Source organism: Diabrotica undecimpunctata, unplaced genomic scaffold, assembly GCF_040954645.1.
Source record: "Diabrotica undecimpunctata isolate CICGRU unplaced genomic scaffold, icDiaUnde3 ctg00002869.1, whole genome shotgun sequence".
Taxonomy (NCBI): Eukaryota; Metazoa; Arthropoda; class Insecta; order Coleoptera; family Chrysomelidae; genus Diabrotica; species Diabrotica undecimpunctata.
The window spans coordinates 1-15,874 of NW_027314071.1; the positions used below are offsets into that span (position 1 = coordinate 1).

At 34.0% G+C, this 15,874-nt stretch overlaps 2 protein-coding genes across 2 annotated transcripts; both read left to right on the forward strand.

The window, feature by feature from the left end:
• Nucleotides 1–12,842: 12,842 nt before the first annotated feature.
• On the forward strand, nucleotides 12,843–13,397 carry LOC140432116 (uncharacterized). The gene has a single exon (XM_072519953.1). The coding sequence runs from the start codon at nucleotides 12,843–12,845 to the stop codon at nucleotides 13,395–13,397; it is 555 nt and encodes a 184-aa protein (XP_072376054.1).
• A 204-nt stretch (nucleotides 13,398–13,601) lies between these two features.
• LOC140432117 (uncharacterized) lies at nucleotides 13,602–14,180 on the forward strand. Its single transcript, XM_072519954.1, has one exon. It carries the CDS (start codon nucleotides 13,602–13,604, stop codon nucleotides 14,178–14,180), a length of 579 nt encoding a protein of 192 aa, XP_072376055.1.
• Nucleotides 14,181–15,874: the final 1,694 nt, after the last annotated feature.

Genomic DNA, 15,874 nt, shown 5'->3' on the forward strand with positions numbered 1-15,874 from the left:
CGCGCTATCTCAGAGTACAGAAAAGATTTTATTTCACGTTCAAAGCGTCTATGTACCTATTGATACGTATTTCGCTTTAATAAAGCTCATCAGAATAGTTATTCATAGCCGTTCTTAACGTGAAAAATAAAATTCTCTGTCTTATTAGAAGTAACAATAACATGACTTCGTTATGGACGCAATAGCGACATCTGATAGAAAAATCGGTAAGATAGTTTCGAAACAAATTCAGATTTCTGCTTTAATCTGGAGCCTTCTAAAAATTGCAAGGCATGGCCAAACGATGATAAAGATGTTAATAGAGACATGGGGAATCTAAAATTTGCATTCCACGACATGTCTATTCATCTAAGCAGAAATCCTAACGAATTTGTTTCTCGTACTCATACAGAGTAGATCCGAAGAAAATGAAAAAGACAGAAAAGATTTTATTTCACGTTCAAAGCGTCTATGTACCTATTGATACGTATTTCGCTTTAATAAAGCTCATCAGAATAGTTATTCATAGCCGTTCTTAACGTGAAAAATAAAATTCTCTGTCTTATTAGAAGTAACAATAACATGACTTCGTTATGGACGCAATAGCGACATCTGATAGAAAAATCGGTAAGATAGTTTCGAAACAAATTCAGATTTCTGCTTTAACCTGGAGCCTTCTAAAAATTGCAAGGCATGGCCAAACGATGATAAAGATGTTAATATGGTAAATTATTTAATGTTAGACTAGTTGTGAGGTGGATTTTATTTTTACTAAAAATATTGTATCGTGTTTTTTCAGTAGAAAAAACAAATCCCGTTTTTATCGTCGAATTACAAAGCCGATTTAGGAAACTCTGTATAATTTTAGTTGCTATCATTGCATTATTCGATTTAGTATAAATAACAATGTCATCTGCGTAAAGACTAGCTTTAATTGGTGCTTTAATTACATCCATAATACTATCAAAAGCGATTAAGAATAAAGTTGGACTAAGAATCGAACCTTGAGGAATTCCATTATCTAGTATCTTAGATGAGCTTTTAACACCATTTATTCTAACTTGAATCGAGCGATTTCTTAAATTTTTTTTTATAATTGCAAGTATGTTGCCTTGAATGCCAGTATCTTTCAATGTTTGTAGAATACAGTGTCTCCATGCTCTATCGTAAGCTTGGGTTATATCGAAAAATTTCCTATAAGTTTTTGTTCCTTTGCAAAAGCTTCATTAATTGAAGTCTGTAATGCAACGTGATTATCTAACGTGGACCTGCCTCTTCTAAGACCACTTTAAAAGGGAGTAAGAAAGCTATTATTTTCTAAGTACCATATAAGGCGGAGGTTTAAAATTTTTTCTAGGATTTTGCACATGCAACATGTAAGAGAGATGGGTCGGTAAAAGGTATGGTTGTCTTTTGTTTTGTTAGGCTTAATAATGGGAATGATAATTGCTTTAGACCAAAGATCTGGGAATTCATGCTTTAAGAAGCAGGTATTAAATAAATCTAACAGAATTAATTTGGCGCCGAATGGTAAGTTTTTAATGAAGACTGGTAGAATATCATCTGGTCTTGCAGATGTGTTTTTTATGTTTGAGAGAGAAAATTCTAGCTCTTGAAGAGTTATAGGAGCATTTAAGGGGCTGTCAGAGTTGTTAATGGGGACTGTAGAAGCTTCTATGTTTTTCTTATATGTTAGGGATTCGTCAGAAATATTTTTGTCGCTAGAATTTTGTTGATAGACATTAGCTAAAGTTTCTGCGATTGTGTTTTTGCAAGTGATTAATTTATTATTGTGTGTTAAGGTATTTATATGTCTATAAGAATTAGAGACATGGTGATGGACTATCGTGTCTCTTATTTAACCTGGCAATAGAAAAAATAATTCGAGAGTCGCAGATTACTACGAATTGTACTATCTTTAACAAATCAGTACAAATTGTCGGATACGCAGATGACATAGACATCATAGGTAGGTCCACAGAATCTCTGACTGAAGCATTTTGGTCGTTAAGAGTATCTGCACACAGAATAGGACTAAATATAAATGTTCAAAAGACCAAATATATGTGTTGCACTAGGTCAAGCAACCCGACACCTACACGAAAAATAATTGATGACCTAGAACTGGAAGGTGTTGACACCTTCATATACTTAGGGTCGCTGCTAACCAAAGATAACAACGTCAGTGAAGAAATAAAAAGAAGAATGGTGCTCGCCAATAAGTATTACTATGGCTTAAGAAGACAGATGGCCTCAAAAATGCCTAGAAAGATTAAACTGACTGTATACAAAACACTAATAAGACCAGTGCTAACATATGGTTCAGAAACTTGGACACTAACACAGAATATCCAAGAATTGCTCAAACGTTTTGAGCGAAAAATACTAAGACGAATATATGGAGGCATAAAAGAACAAGGTTTGTGGCGCAGGTGTTACAATTTTAAGTTGTATAGAAGATTTGGAGAACCTGACGTTGTAAAATTCATTAAGGTAGCACGCCTCAGATAATTAGGTCATGTAATCAGACGAGAGGAAGATGCCATAGTCAGAAAAGCTTTTGACCGAAAAGGGGCCGATCGGACAACGAAGAAGAGAAAGACCGAGACTTAGGTACCAAGACAACCTAGAAAATGATTTGAAGTCTATCGGAATTAGAGCATGGAGAAGAGTTGCCATAGACAGGGGCGAATGGAGGATTGTTCTGAAGAAGGCTTTGGCTCATAAAGAGCTGTAACGCCACTGATGATGATGATAAGAATTGGAGCCTTTAAGTTTACGAATTTTAGTCCAGATAACCTCGAAGGGGGTTGACGAATTGATAGATTATACGTACTCTCTCCAGGTATCTCTTTTGCTTTTCTTTATGAGATATTTTGCTGTAGCTCTGAGTTTTTTAAAATTAGGTAAATTTTGTATATACTTCTATTGATATTATATGAGTTATATCATACGAGTTATATCAAAAAATATGAATTTCGCTCAAAGAAAAGTAAATTTATATTTTACAATATTGAGTATTTGTATTATGAACAGATATTTGGAATTAAAAACTATATTTTAAAATGTAAGTACACTCTACATTTAAACACTATACACATTAAAAAAGAATCTATTATATTATAAAAAATTTTACTATTTTACACAAATATTCCGTTCCGTTAGAAAAATATTATTAAATCTTTAATGTTAATGAGATTTTTAATGTATTTTATTTTGTGAAAATTTGCTTATTACTTTTTACCGACACATAGGAGTTCACTAGATCATATTTGTAATCAATAAAAATTATGATTTTTACCGGTAATTTGAGAAAAGTTTGCAATTTTTTTTCAATAAGAAGTATGTAATTACCTATTACAGCATCATTTTTATTTCTAAACAACTTTTTACAATATAAATTTTCGATATTGTGAAATATAAAGGTACTTTACATTTAAGCGAAATTTATATTTTTTTACCTAACTAGTATAATATTGATAGAACTTTATATCTGATGCTTGCAAATTAGGTTCTATACCATGCAGAGCTTTTTATATATTTTAACTTTTTTTCCAAAAATAAATAATAAACTAAGTTATCATTATGCGTAATAAGTAAAAATCAAGTTTAACATCCGTAATTTGAAAAAAAAAAATTGAATACATAGATTGAGCATTGCGCTCTTTCTGCTAATCTTCGACCGGTAGGTGATTTATCGATCTACGAAAATTCCGTTAGTTTATCTGTTACTACAGCAGAGTTAGGCACGCGTAGGGTCAATTTTGACCCTCTTATGGTATAAGTGTTTCTAGTGTCTTAACGAGTAATTTGAAATGGCGGGGTGTAGTCGTAATAAACGTCCTCTGACACAGAAAGAACTTGAAGAGCAGGGACCCAAAATTATGGACAATGGACTAGATAGTGACAGTGAGTTTTTAGACCAGGCTAGTGAACACAGTGATCACGAAACAGACAGTGAAGAGGAATAGCACGATGATGACGAAAAAAATTGGCAAATTAATAATTCCGAAACTGGTAGTGAATATTCGGGTGAAGAAAGTGATATAGCTGACTCAAGGGATGTGTTTTATGGCAAAAATAGGTACAAGTGGTCTAAAACTTCTCCCACCTTTTCTCGTACACGTAAGCATAATTTAATTAGTCATTTACCTGGTGTTATTGGAAAAGCTCGAGCTAGTATGCCAGAGAAACCAGCTGATGCTTGGGAATGTATTATTAGCCACGATATATTGCAAGAAATTCTTGAGAAAACCAATGAACGAATAACTAATATGGCTTCTAAATATAATTTACACAATTTATCGTGTCAATATACCAATCATCTTGACATAATTGAATTAAAGGCCTTCTTAGGCTTATTATATTTAGCTGGGGTATTTAAATCCAATATTGAAGATTTAAGGTCTTTATTTGCTACGAATGGTACTGGCTGTGATATATTTCGAGCAACCATGTCACTAAACCGATTTTATTTTTTTGCTTGGAAGCCTTTGTTTTGACGACCCAGCTACTAGACAAGAACGCATTGTTCCAGTTATATCCAATATTTTTAATATGTTTATAATTAATTGCCAGTCCAATTATAGCTGTGTTGAATATCTCACAATAGGTGAAATGCTTATTGCATTTAGAGGAAGGTGTCAATTCAGGATGTATCTAAAAAATAAGCCAGAGAAATACGGTCTGAAAATGCAGTGTTTAGTAGACTCTAAGACACATTATTTGCTAAATGGTTTTATATATAATGGAAAAGATACACGCAGAGCAAATCCAAAAAAGTTATCCATCCCCACTCTAGATGTTTTGACACTTATTCCACCAATTTCTGGTACAAATAGAAACATAACAGCAGATAATTGGTTTTCGTCCATTGAGCTCATAAAAGAACTGAGAAACTATAAAATTTCATATGTTGGAACTCTTAAAAGAAATAAAAGAGAGGTTCCTGCTGAATTTCAACCCCAAAAAAACAGGCCACCTAATTCTGCCTTATTTAGTTTTACAGGAAGCGAGAGCCTTGTATCTTTTGTTCCTAAGAAAAATCGTGCAGTGTTCTTAGTGTCAACTATGCATCATTCCAATACAATAGTTAATGGAAAGCCAGAGATTATAAATTTTTACAACGAGACAAAAGGTGAGGTGAATTCATTGGATTGATGTGCATGCTATAAAACTGGCAGAAGAACTCGTAGATGGCCTCAAGTAATATGGTTTCGCATTTGGACATTGCAGAATTAAATGCTAACGTAATTTTTAATGGAGTTCAGCAAAATCAAATAATGGAAAGAAGATTGTTTCTAACCACTTTAGGTCAAGAACTTATTAAGGCCCATTTAACTCGTAGAGCGCAGCAAAATTGTTTACCGAGAGAAATTCGTAGTGCCATTTTTAAAGTTTCCGGACTTCAGGAACCAATGCCTGCCGCAAATCCAGAGCCACAAGGACGAAGAAAGAGGGGAAGGTGTAAAATATGTCCATATTCCAAAAACCAAAAGAAGGAAAGCTCATCGTGCGATTAATGTAGAGATTTTATTTGCAAGAATCATTCCCGCATACAGACGTTATGCATAAGCTGTGTTGAAAATTAAGGTAAAATCATGCTTGTCATTTTTGAGATACGAAATCTAAATCGATTTTTTTATTTTAGGTAGGTGCTATGATACCTAGATTTCACCATTGGATATAAAAAAAAACTGCACATTGTTATTATTTTGCTTATAATTCGAGAAAGTGCATAACTATGTTAATTTGACTGAATACAAAAGTTTTTTTTAAATAAAGTTATATCTAATTAACCAAATTCGTTTATTTTTATATAAATGTAAAAGTAGCTGTAAACAAAATAATTTAAAATAAAACAAGTTAAAAAAAGAATATTTTTTGATACAAAAAACAATGGGGGGTCAAATTTGACCCTGCCATTGTACAAATGTTACTATTTTTGGCCATGGTAGTTGAGAGTTAATTAGAAACATGAAATTGCATTTTATAACATAGTTTTTAATTTTAAACAACTTTTTATTATAACAATTTTCGATATTGTGAAAGAAGTAAACTGCAGACATTGTTCAACACGGTTGTGTTGAAAATTAACAAGTAAAAATTTCTAACTCCTTTAAATATATATAAAATATATTTTTGTAGTCAATAAAATATTTTGATTTAAACCTTGATTTCGGTTAAAATTACAAATTTTACATACTCAGCTTAACAGCTTAAAACCTTTGGCGCCCCTTATATAAACATCATAAATACATATGTATATACAGAATTAATATAATGCCGTTGGTCCTCAAGGCCTATTTCTGGTCATCTGAGTTCTCGCATATCTACGGGTAGAAGGGTTGTCAACCGTAGATTACATGGATGATTTAATGGTTAGGAACTTGGACACTAAGACAACAATTCTCAACTAATGCAAATAGGACGATGGTCTTAGTCATAAAGGATATTATTTTAGGATCAAATTAAATGTACTGACATTTTCTCAGACACTGATGTAGGGTTGATTATAATATTATATAAATTCTCGTTTCTTAGGAAAATCAGTTTGACTTAACGGCTTTAAATGAGTTAGTGCTATTATTAAATAGCAAATTAATCAATAACGCCAATTTACTAAAAATTTTATTGTATCTACCGTAAAAATAATTTACATAAATGGAAATAAAAACAATCTAAAACGTCTGTAATAATTATATAATAAATAAATATAATAATAAATATACTAAATGCAGTGGAATCTCGATTATCCGTCTCTCTATTAACCGTCATCTCTGTTAACCGTCAGTGTCCATAAATAAGTTATATTGACAACATAAGTAAAAGTTTATTCATCAATTCATTTTGTTTGAGCATTGCGCTAAGCCAAACGAAATTCGTTAAAATGTATACGTGAAGTTATGTCACCACCGCATTTTTTATGTAAATAATTATTGTTTTTATACAGGGGTCAGGATTAAATTTCAATTTAAATAGATAACTAGATAAATAAATAAATAGATAAATGATAACGTGCTTTTAAAGTTTAATTTTTAGAATCGCAAGTCGAAAATAAAAACGCAGAGCACAATAATTAACACCGTCAATATCTGCGTATCAACATAATTCAGTTTGATTCAAATTCGAACATTGATTTTGTCACTTAGTCACATTAAGCAAAAAGAAAGATGTTCAGAGAACAACAATCAATGATTTAAAGAAAAATGCTGATGGAATTGAAAAATGTGCTTCGCAAATGGAATCATTGGATGGCCGGATGATGAAAAAAGACACAAATGAATTACTCAACACGGCACGACACGACACTCTGTATTTGTGGTTCATTTAAAAAAGAAGCGAAGGTGTTCCTTTGTCTGGACCAATTGTTGCCGAAAAAGCGTTGATTTTCAACATGAAATTGAATGACGATCCTTCATTCAAAGGAAACAGCGATTGGTTGGAAAAGTTCAAAAATCGCCACGGTATACGGGAACTGAAAATCGAAGGTGAAAAATTGAGTAAGTATTGAAGTCGTTGACGAATATAACAGAAGTTTCAAGATATTATCGATGAATATGGTTTGACACGCGATCAAGTGTTCAATGCGGATGAAACTGGTTTAAACTACAAAGCATTGTCAACTAAATCACTCGCTAAACTGTCTGAAAAATATAAACCAGGATTTAAAACGCAAAGGCAAGGAATCACAGCAATGATATGTTTAAATGCAAGTGGTGACCATCGCCTTCTTATATTATTGATAGGTGTAGCAAAAACACGTTTTTTAAGGGTATAAATATGAAAGCGCTTTCCGTTAACTACTACACACAACATAATGCATGGATGTCCTAGGAAATATTTGCTGACTGGTTCAAAAAGGTATGTACTGCAAACCAAAATTAGTGTATCTATTTTTCTAACGTCTTGTTTTTTAAGTTTTTATACCGGACGTTCGACAATATTTGCAAGCAAAAAATTTGCCACCAAAGGCGATTCTAATTGGTGTGCTGCGAACTGACGATGAAAATATTACGTGCTCTTTTTTGCCTGCGAATACAACATCATTGATACAACCCATGGATCAATCGGTTGATGATGTCATTATTAAAAAAGATGAATATAATAACAATATTAAATGGATGTAGTGTTATGAAGGCACATTATAGTAATTAAATAGTTTTAAGATTATTTTATTTAAAGTTATGCAATTCAAGTGACATAATTTTCAAAACAAGTGATCCTGTATAAAGGATTCTGATTAAATAATATTACTTGTAAAATTGTTTACTTGATTTAAAATTTGAGCAATACCAAGAAATTTACTTTCTTTTCAATTTAATGCATAAGAGTTATATCTTTAAAAGTCCTTTTTCAACTTCGGTCATTTAATTTACAGTCAGTAAACTATTTACTAAATATAATATAGGCATTGAATGTAGCTATATCAATTTTTTCCATAAAGATCCTAAAAGGCTATCTATTTGCACGTACACATGCATATTATTGCATATCTCCTAATCATTTTGTTCGTGTTGTCAATTGTAGCTTTAATTTGATTATAGTATAAAATAATGTCAGGCTTTCATTTTGATTTTTCAAATGATGATATTTTATCGCTATGAAAATGAGTCGATACAGGAATGATTGCTTTGTTTTTTGTAGCTATATAATATAATACTAACGTGAGATCATTAGAAATTCTGAAAATAGCGGATTGTTTTGATTGTTTGTATTTTGAATAAAATAAAACAAGATTTTTTGTTTAAAAAAAATAAACTTGTGTCTTGTCAGAGATTGCCTTTACCTATTAGAACAATTTGTTGGATGAAAGGCGTAGTGGTGTTGGGCCAAAGAAAAAGAGACAGTATGAAGTAGGCAATTAATGTCATGTTAGTGTGTTGATATTGCAAGTTTGTTATTATTGTATATAATAATATTTAAGTAAATGTAATACTGTATTCTGTGTAAAATAAAAGAAAATAAAACCGAATCCAACCTACGCAAACTTCGACATTGTGGCGACCGTGACAGGACTTTTTGAGTTGGATTTTGGTGTGATATTTGTAGTTCTGGGCCAGTGAGTTTTTGCCGCGTTCTTTTGGTTTGTGATTTGTATTGAGAACGTTTCGGTGGTTTTGAACCAAACCCACTATGGCAGCAGAATTGGAAAATAGAAAGAAAACCAGAAGAGTATTAAGGGCTATTTTTGCGCGTACGGCCAACGAGTTAGAAGGTCTTATGAAAGCAGAATCATTAAACTACGAGTCAATAGAAGTTTCCTGGGAACTGTTAAAATGTAAGTTTGAGGAGTTACAGTCAACTGATTTCCAAATTACTGAATTATCATTTGAAAGCTCTACTGAAACGGAGCTAGAAGCAGAGATAGAGAGTTGTGATGTGTATTTGAGAAAGTTTTCCAAATGTAAAACCAGATATAACAAGCTGAACGAAGACTGAAGCATTCAGCAGGCATAGTGCAGTGTCCCAGAATACTATTAAATTTAAAAAATATGATGGCAGTATCAAAAGTTGGTTGGCATTCTGGGCACAATTCAAAAAGATTCATGAGGATGATTCTATTAATTGCCATGATAAGATAGAATATTTAATTCAAGCCACAGTACCAGGTAGTAGAGCACGTCAACTAGTAGGAAGCTATCCAGCTGTGGCTGACAATTATAGTAAAATTATGGAAAGTATGCAAAGCAGGTTTGGCAGAGAAGACTTACAGATAGAAGTATATATTAGAGAGTTACTTAAACTCATTTTGAGTAAGTCCGCACCTAAACAAAAGATTGATATATCTAAACTGTATGACAGCATTGAAACTCAACTGCGAGCACTGGAGACATTAGGTATCACATCTGAGAAGTGTTCAGCAATGCTCTTTCCAATAATCGAATCTTGTTTACCTCAGGAATTGCTTAGGATATGGCAACGCTCCACAAATATTGATTGTAGAGATGGGACATTGGAAAACAGGTTGAAACTGTTGATGACTTTCCTCAGAAATGAAGTAGAAAATGAACAAAGAATTGCTTTAGCTGCTGAAGGTTTTGGATTGTCTGAAGAAGTGGCTTCATCCTCTAAAGCTAGTGTCAAGGGATCATCAGGTTTTCCAACTGCTGCTAATTTAATTAATTGTGAAATTTCAGCTTGTGTCTTTTGTTCAGGTACACATGGTAGTGAAGATTGCTTTAAGGCACAAAAAAATTACATTTGTTCAAAAAAGGGATGTTCTCATTGAGAAGAAGGCTTGTTTTAGATGTCTAAAAGTAGGACATCAGACAAAAAGATGTAAAACAAGGCTAAGATGTGTTATCTGTAGCCAAGCTCATGTAGTCTTGATGTGCCCCAGTTTAACAATAAGTCAAGGTAAGCATAGTAATAGTCAAAATGAGAACATGTCTTCTAAGGATGTCATACACGACCAGGCTTTGACTAACCAAACTAAAGGTCATGTATTTTTGTAAACGTTGAGAGTCACTTTAACTGGTATCTTTGGTAACAGTAGAGTTATTCGTGCCTTAATTGATAGTGGGTCACAAAGATCATATATATTAAAGGACACAGCTTTAAAATTAGGTTATCCAGTTAAACGACAAGCAAAAATTGTTAATTGTCTGTTTGAAGAGTCAGATGTTGCAAACTCTCATAACTGTTATGAAGTCACAATACAGGGTAAGAACTCTACATATTCTTTTGAGGCCTTAGATCAACTAACAATTTGTAGTGATGTGGTTCCAGTATTTCATGGTCCAAGGAGGGAACAAGCCAAGAACCTTAATATTGATTTATCTTATGATCTCCAACCTGGACCAATAATTGAACTGTTGCTGGGAGCAGATGTCACTGATTATCTGTATACAGGGGGTCGTCATAAGCTAGATTGTGGGCTAGTAGCTATAGAAACTTTCATTGGATGGACACTTATGGGAAAAATACCTACAAGTAGTAAACATTCTGATGTTGTCATGTCCACATTGAATCTTCTAATAAAGGATGCTTCCTTAAGTGAGCTTTGGGAGTTGGAAGCAATTGGTATTAAAGAGCCTACAGATAGACATACCAAAGAGGAGGCTGCTTTAGCTGCTAGAAATTTTTTTATGCAGACTGTAAGTGTAGATAAGATGGGCCGCTACAAAATTCGTCTTCCTTGGTTGGATGGTCACCCTCCTCTCCCCAGTAATTGTGAGTTGTCCGAGAAAAGACTAAATTCCACTCTTCAAAAGCTGAAACGTGATGGTCTTTTTAAAAGGTATGATGATGTTTCTGCTGACTGGCAAACTGATGGTATAATTGAGCTAGTTGGAAAGTTAAATGATGTTAATAACAGTCTAGGACATTTTTTACCTCAGCGCCCAGTGGTAAAGGAAAAAAGTACTACCAAGGTACGTCCAGTGTTTGATGCATCTGTACATTCAAAAAATAAATCTTCACTTAACCACTGTTTAGAGAAAGGTCCAAATCTAATTCAGTTAATTCCTTCAATGTTTGTAAGGTTTAGAGAAAACAAAATAGGAGTGATTTCTGATGTTAAAAAAGTATTTCAACAAATAGGTGTGCATGAAAGGGACTGCGATTTTCTCTAATTTTTATGGATTGACACAGAAGGTCAGACAGTAGTTTTTCGTCATAAACGTGTGGTATTCGGTGTTAACAGTAGTCCATTTTTATTAGGAATGACACTAGAGTACCACTTAGCAGGATACCTGGATCTACATCAGAATTATTGTATACTTTAGAGGTTGTGAAGAGGTTAATTCAAAGCTTCTATGTGGACAACTGTGTTACAAGTTTACCTGATGAAGAGATGGTGTCAAGGTTTATTACATAGTCTGTAGCAATTATGGCAGAGGGAAAGTTCGAACTAAGAGGGTGGGAGCGTACAAGAAATGCTGAAGTTAGTGGAACTGAAGAGATATGTCCTGTTCTTGGTATGAACTGGCATCCTGTACGAGATGTTTTGACAGTTAATTTGAAATTCTTAAGAGAGGACACTGACTTAGAAAATATGGTAGTGACTAAACGTAGAATCCTTTCTATAGCCCAGAAAGTATTTGATCCTATTGGATATTTATGTCCAGCTCTATTAGTGCCCAAACTCATGTTGCAAAATATGTGGGAGAAGAGCTTGGCATAAGACGAACCACTGGATGAAGTCATCTCTGAAGAGTTTAAAATTTGGTTGAAATATTTACCTTATCTTGAGAATATTGAATTGCCTCGATGGGTACATATGAATGGTGAGACATTACAAAATTTAAGTATCCATGTTTTATGTGATGCAAGCCAAACTGGCCTATGCTTGTGCCATCTTTTTGCGAGTAAGTTATTCTGGTAAAGTATTTGTATCTCTATTGGCCTCGAGAGCTAGATTGGCACCAACTAAGAAATCTACCTCAAAAATGACTACTCCACGTCTGGAGCTGCTAGCTGCAACTATAAGTGCCCGTTTGTATGTTCAGGTTGCAGAGAACTTGCCCGGAAATATAGAATCCTTTTTTTGGAGTGACTTAAGCACTGTTATTTCCTGGATACAACGCCAAGAAGAATGGGGAGTTTTTGTATGGAACAGAGTTAAAGAAATTTGTAACTTAACTTCAATGGAAAGCTGGCGTCACCTACCAGGATCGGTAAATCCTGCAGACTTGCCATCAAGAGGGTGCACTTGTAGACATTTGTTTCAGTCAAGATGGTGCGAGGGGCCGAAGTGGTTATATGAAAGCCGTGATAAGTGGCCATCTAGTGCGGCTACTTGGGATGAAGAAGAAGTTAATAACAAGCGTAGGAAGACTTTGGTGACATCTCTTGTTAATGTTTATAATTCGTGTGACTGGCATTTTAGCTAATTCTCACAATATACTAAGATGGTATGAATGGTGGCTTGGATTCAACGTTTTGTAAAAAATTGTCTCAAAGGTGACCAGAAGTATAAAGGTGAGTTGACTTCTGAAGAGTTTGTAGCTGCAGAGAAATTTATTTTGACAAAAGTGCAGCATGAAAGCTTTTCAGGTGTGGATGATAAAAGGATTAATCATCTTGACCCATTTTATGAAGAAGGGGGTTTGATTACATTGAGATCTAGAGTTTGTAACAGAGAAGATACACAGTATTACCATTTTCTAGTCGTACTGCCATCTAAACATGAGGTAACTATTAAGTTAATTAGGCATTATCACTTAAAGTCTTGTCATGTTGGGATCCAAGGTACTTTAAGTTTGCTCCGAGAAAAGTTTTGGATTCTCTCAGGAAGACGTAGTGTAAGATCCGTTATCTACAAGTGTGTATTGTGCCGGAGGTACACTGGAAAGCATCTAGCAGTTCATACTCCTCCTTTACCGGCTACCAGAGTGCGTGACGCTGTAGCATTTGAAGTAACCGGTATTGACTTTGCGGGACCGCTGTTCCTTAAGACAGGTGAAAAAGTTTAGATTTGTATGTTCACGTGTTCGATTTTCAGGGCGGTTCATCTAGAACTCTGTTGTTCGCTATTAACTTCTAATTTTCTTCAGGCCTTACGCCGGTTAGTGTCTCGTCGTGGAAGGCCGAAAACGATTTATAGTGATAACGGTACGAGTTTTGTGGGTGCTAAAAATGCCTTATCATGTTTGGACTGGGACGTTATTACTCGTGAGATGTCTGTGCAACGTATTCGTTGGCATTTTAATCCACCTACAGCAGCTTGGTGGGAAGGATTCTGGAAGCGTCTCATTGGTGTAATGAAACAGTTGTTGAGAAAAACACTAGGTCGTACCAGTTTGGACTATGAGACTTTGCTAACCTTGTTATGTGAGTGTGAGGCAATAATTAATTCGCGACCATTAACGTATTTATCCGAGGACCCTCAAGAGTTAGTTGCTTTGACACCAGCGATGTTTTTGCGGGATCAGGTGGACTGCGGGCTACCAGATTGTGATGCTATAGACAATGCTTCATTGTGTCGGAAAGTGCGTCGGGTTCAGACTTTGCGAGAGGAACTTCGTAAGCGATTCCGTTTGGAATATCTTGGACAGTTAAAACTGGTTTGCGCAAATAAAACTCACCGCCAGATCTCTCTTAATGAAATTGTGCTTGTCGGCAACGATGGCAGTAAACGTTTAGATTGGCCTATGGGACGAGTTGTTGAACTTTTTCCTGGTGAAGATGGAAGTGTTCGACTGTGCAAAGTTAAGACAGCTAAGGAATATTTATTGAGACCTGTCCAGCGTCTTTAACCACTAGTGTTGTACTGTTCCTGAGTTCGAGCTTCAGAATATTGTGAAGACGTCAATGAAGGATGACAGTGAATTAAATGGTACCCCACATGTTCCTGAATTGACTGCGAGAGACTCCAGTTCAGAAGACGGATACTGTGAGAGTGCGGAAGTGTTTAAAGTCAGTATTTCGACAAATAGTGCAAAGGTTTCTGAAGTAAAAATCACACGTACGGGACGGGCAATTTTTAATTTTTTTTGTATAATGGTTTGTAGTATGTCTCTTTAGATTTTGTGAGCAATATTTTACTTTATCAGAATATTCCTCAGGTGGGTCATGTATATGTCAGAGATTGCCTTTACCTATTAGAACAATTTGTTGGATGAAAGGCGTAGTGGTGGTAGGCCATGAAAAAGAGACAGTATGAAGTAGGCAATTAATGTCATGTTAGTGTGTTGATATTGAAAGTTTTTTATTATTGTATATAATAATATTTAAGTAAATGTAAAATAATTCTGTGTAAAATAAAAGCAAATAAAACCGAATCCATCCTACGCAAACCTCTTAAAACGGGTAGTTTTTTGGTGGTGCGACATGTCTATTTCAATGTAAACAATTTCGGTCCTTACAGCTGTTTATAATTTACTATTATTTTTGCCTGTTGTGACAATCTTACAAATTTAACATTTTTTGAACTCTTATCCACAGCTCACTGCACTAACGAAAGTCACATTAATTTTATTTCTTGCAAAAGAAAACTATACCTTACATATTCCAATATGTAGTTGTCACGGAATGAACCAAGCCATTTTATCTGGTCCTTTTCTTCTCTCTCAGAATATTCTAGCCAATGTGTGAGGTTTTACCCACGTGTGTTGTACACACAAGGTTAAATTTAGTTAAAGTACCTTTTCTTCACCATCACGAAGACAATTATGAAGATCTTTACCCTATCTATCTCTAAGAAGAGGTAGTTCAGCTAATCCCTAAGACAAACAATGGTAGCAAGAACGATTACAAAGGAGATCAAAGCATAACACAACAATTTAAATAAACATTTTATTAAATAAATTCATAGACTTATCTCTATTTTACAGCAAGTCATATACAAGGTGGATGAAAATATAGAAGAAAAGTGACTGAAGGCCCAAACAAAATTAACTGAATGGGCTGAAGGCCCAAAGATAAAAAGATGGCTGCAGACCATAATAGTTAAGAAAAATGTCGACATGAAACAATTAACTTACAATAATATTTTTTATGTAGAATTGCTGGATGGAAAGTTGACAATGATACTATCAGATATGATCTCCTAGATATTTTAGTACATGGCAGAGCCTGATAACTGTATCACGCCATTGGTTTTACATTCCATTTGATCTGGAATGGAGCCTGGATTAGTTGTATTTTATATATATTTCTTCTTGGTATTCCTCAAATTTTAAATAAACTAAAGAATTTTATAAGTAATTTATTTAATCAGAATCCTTTATACAGGATCACTTGTTTTGAAAATTATGTCATTATCATTGTTGAATACCTTGGGTATCTTAAAATCATAACAATATATTTGTATATATATATATATATATATATATATATATATATATATATATATATATATATATATATATATATTCCAAACACTCATCAGGTTAAAAGTACTCTTTTAATCTTTATCCACTTCATATAACTGAAATATACTTTCCACCAT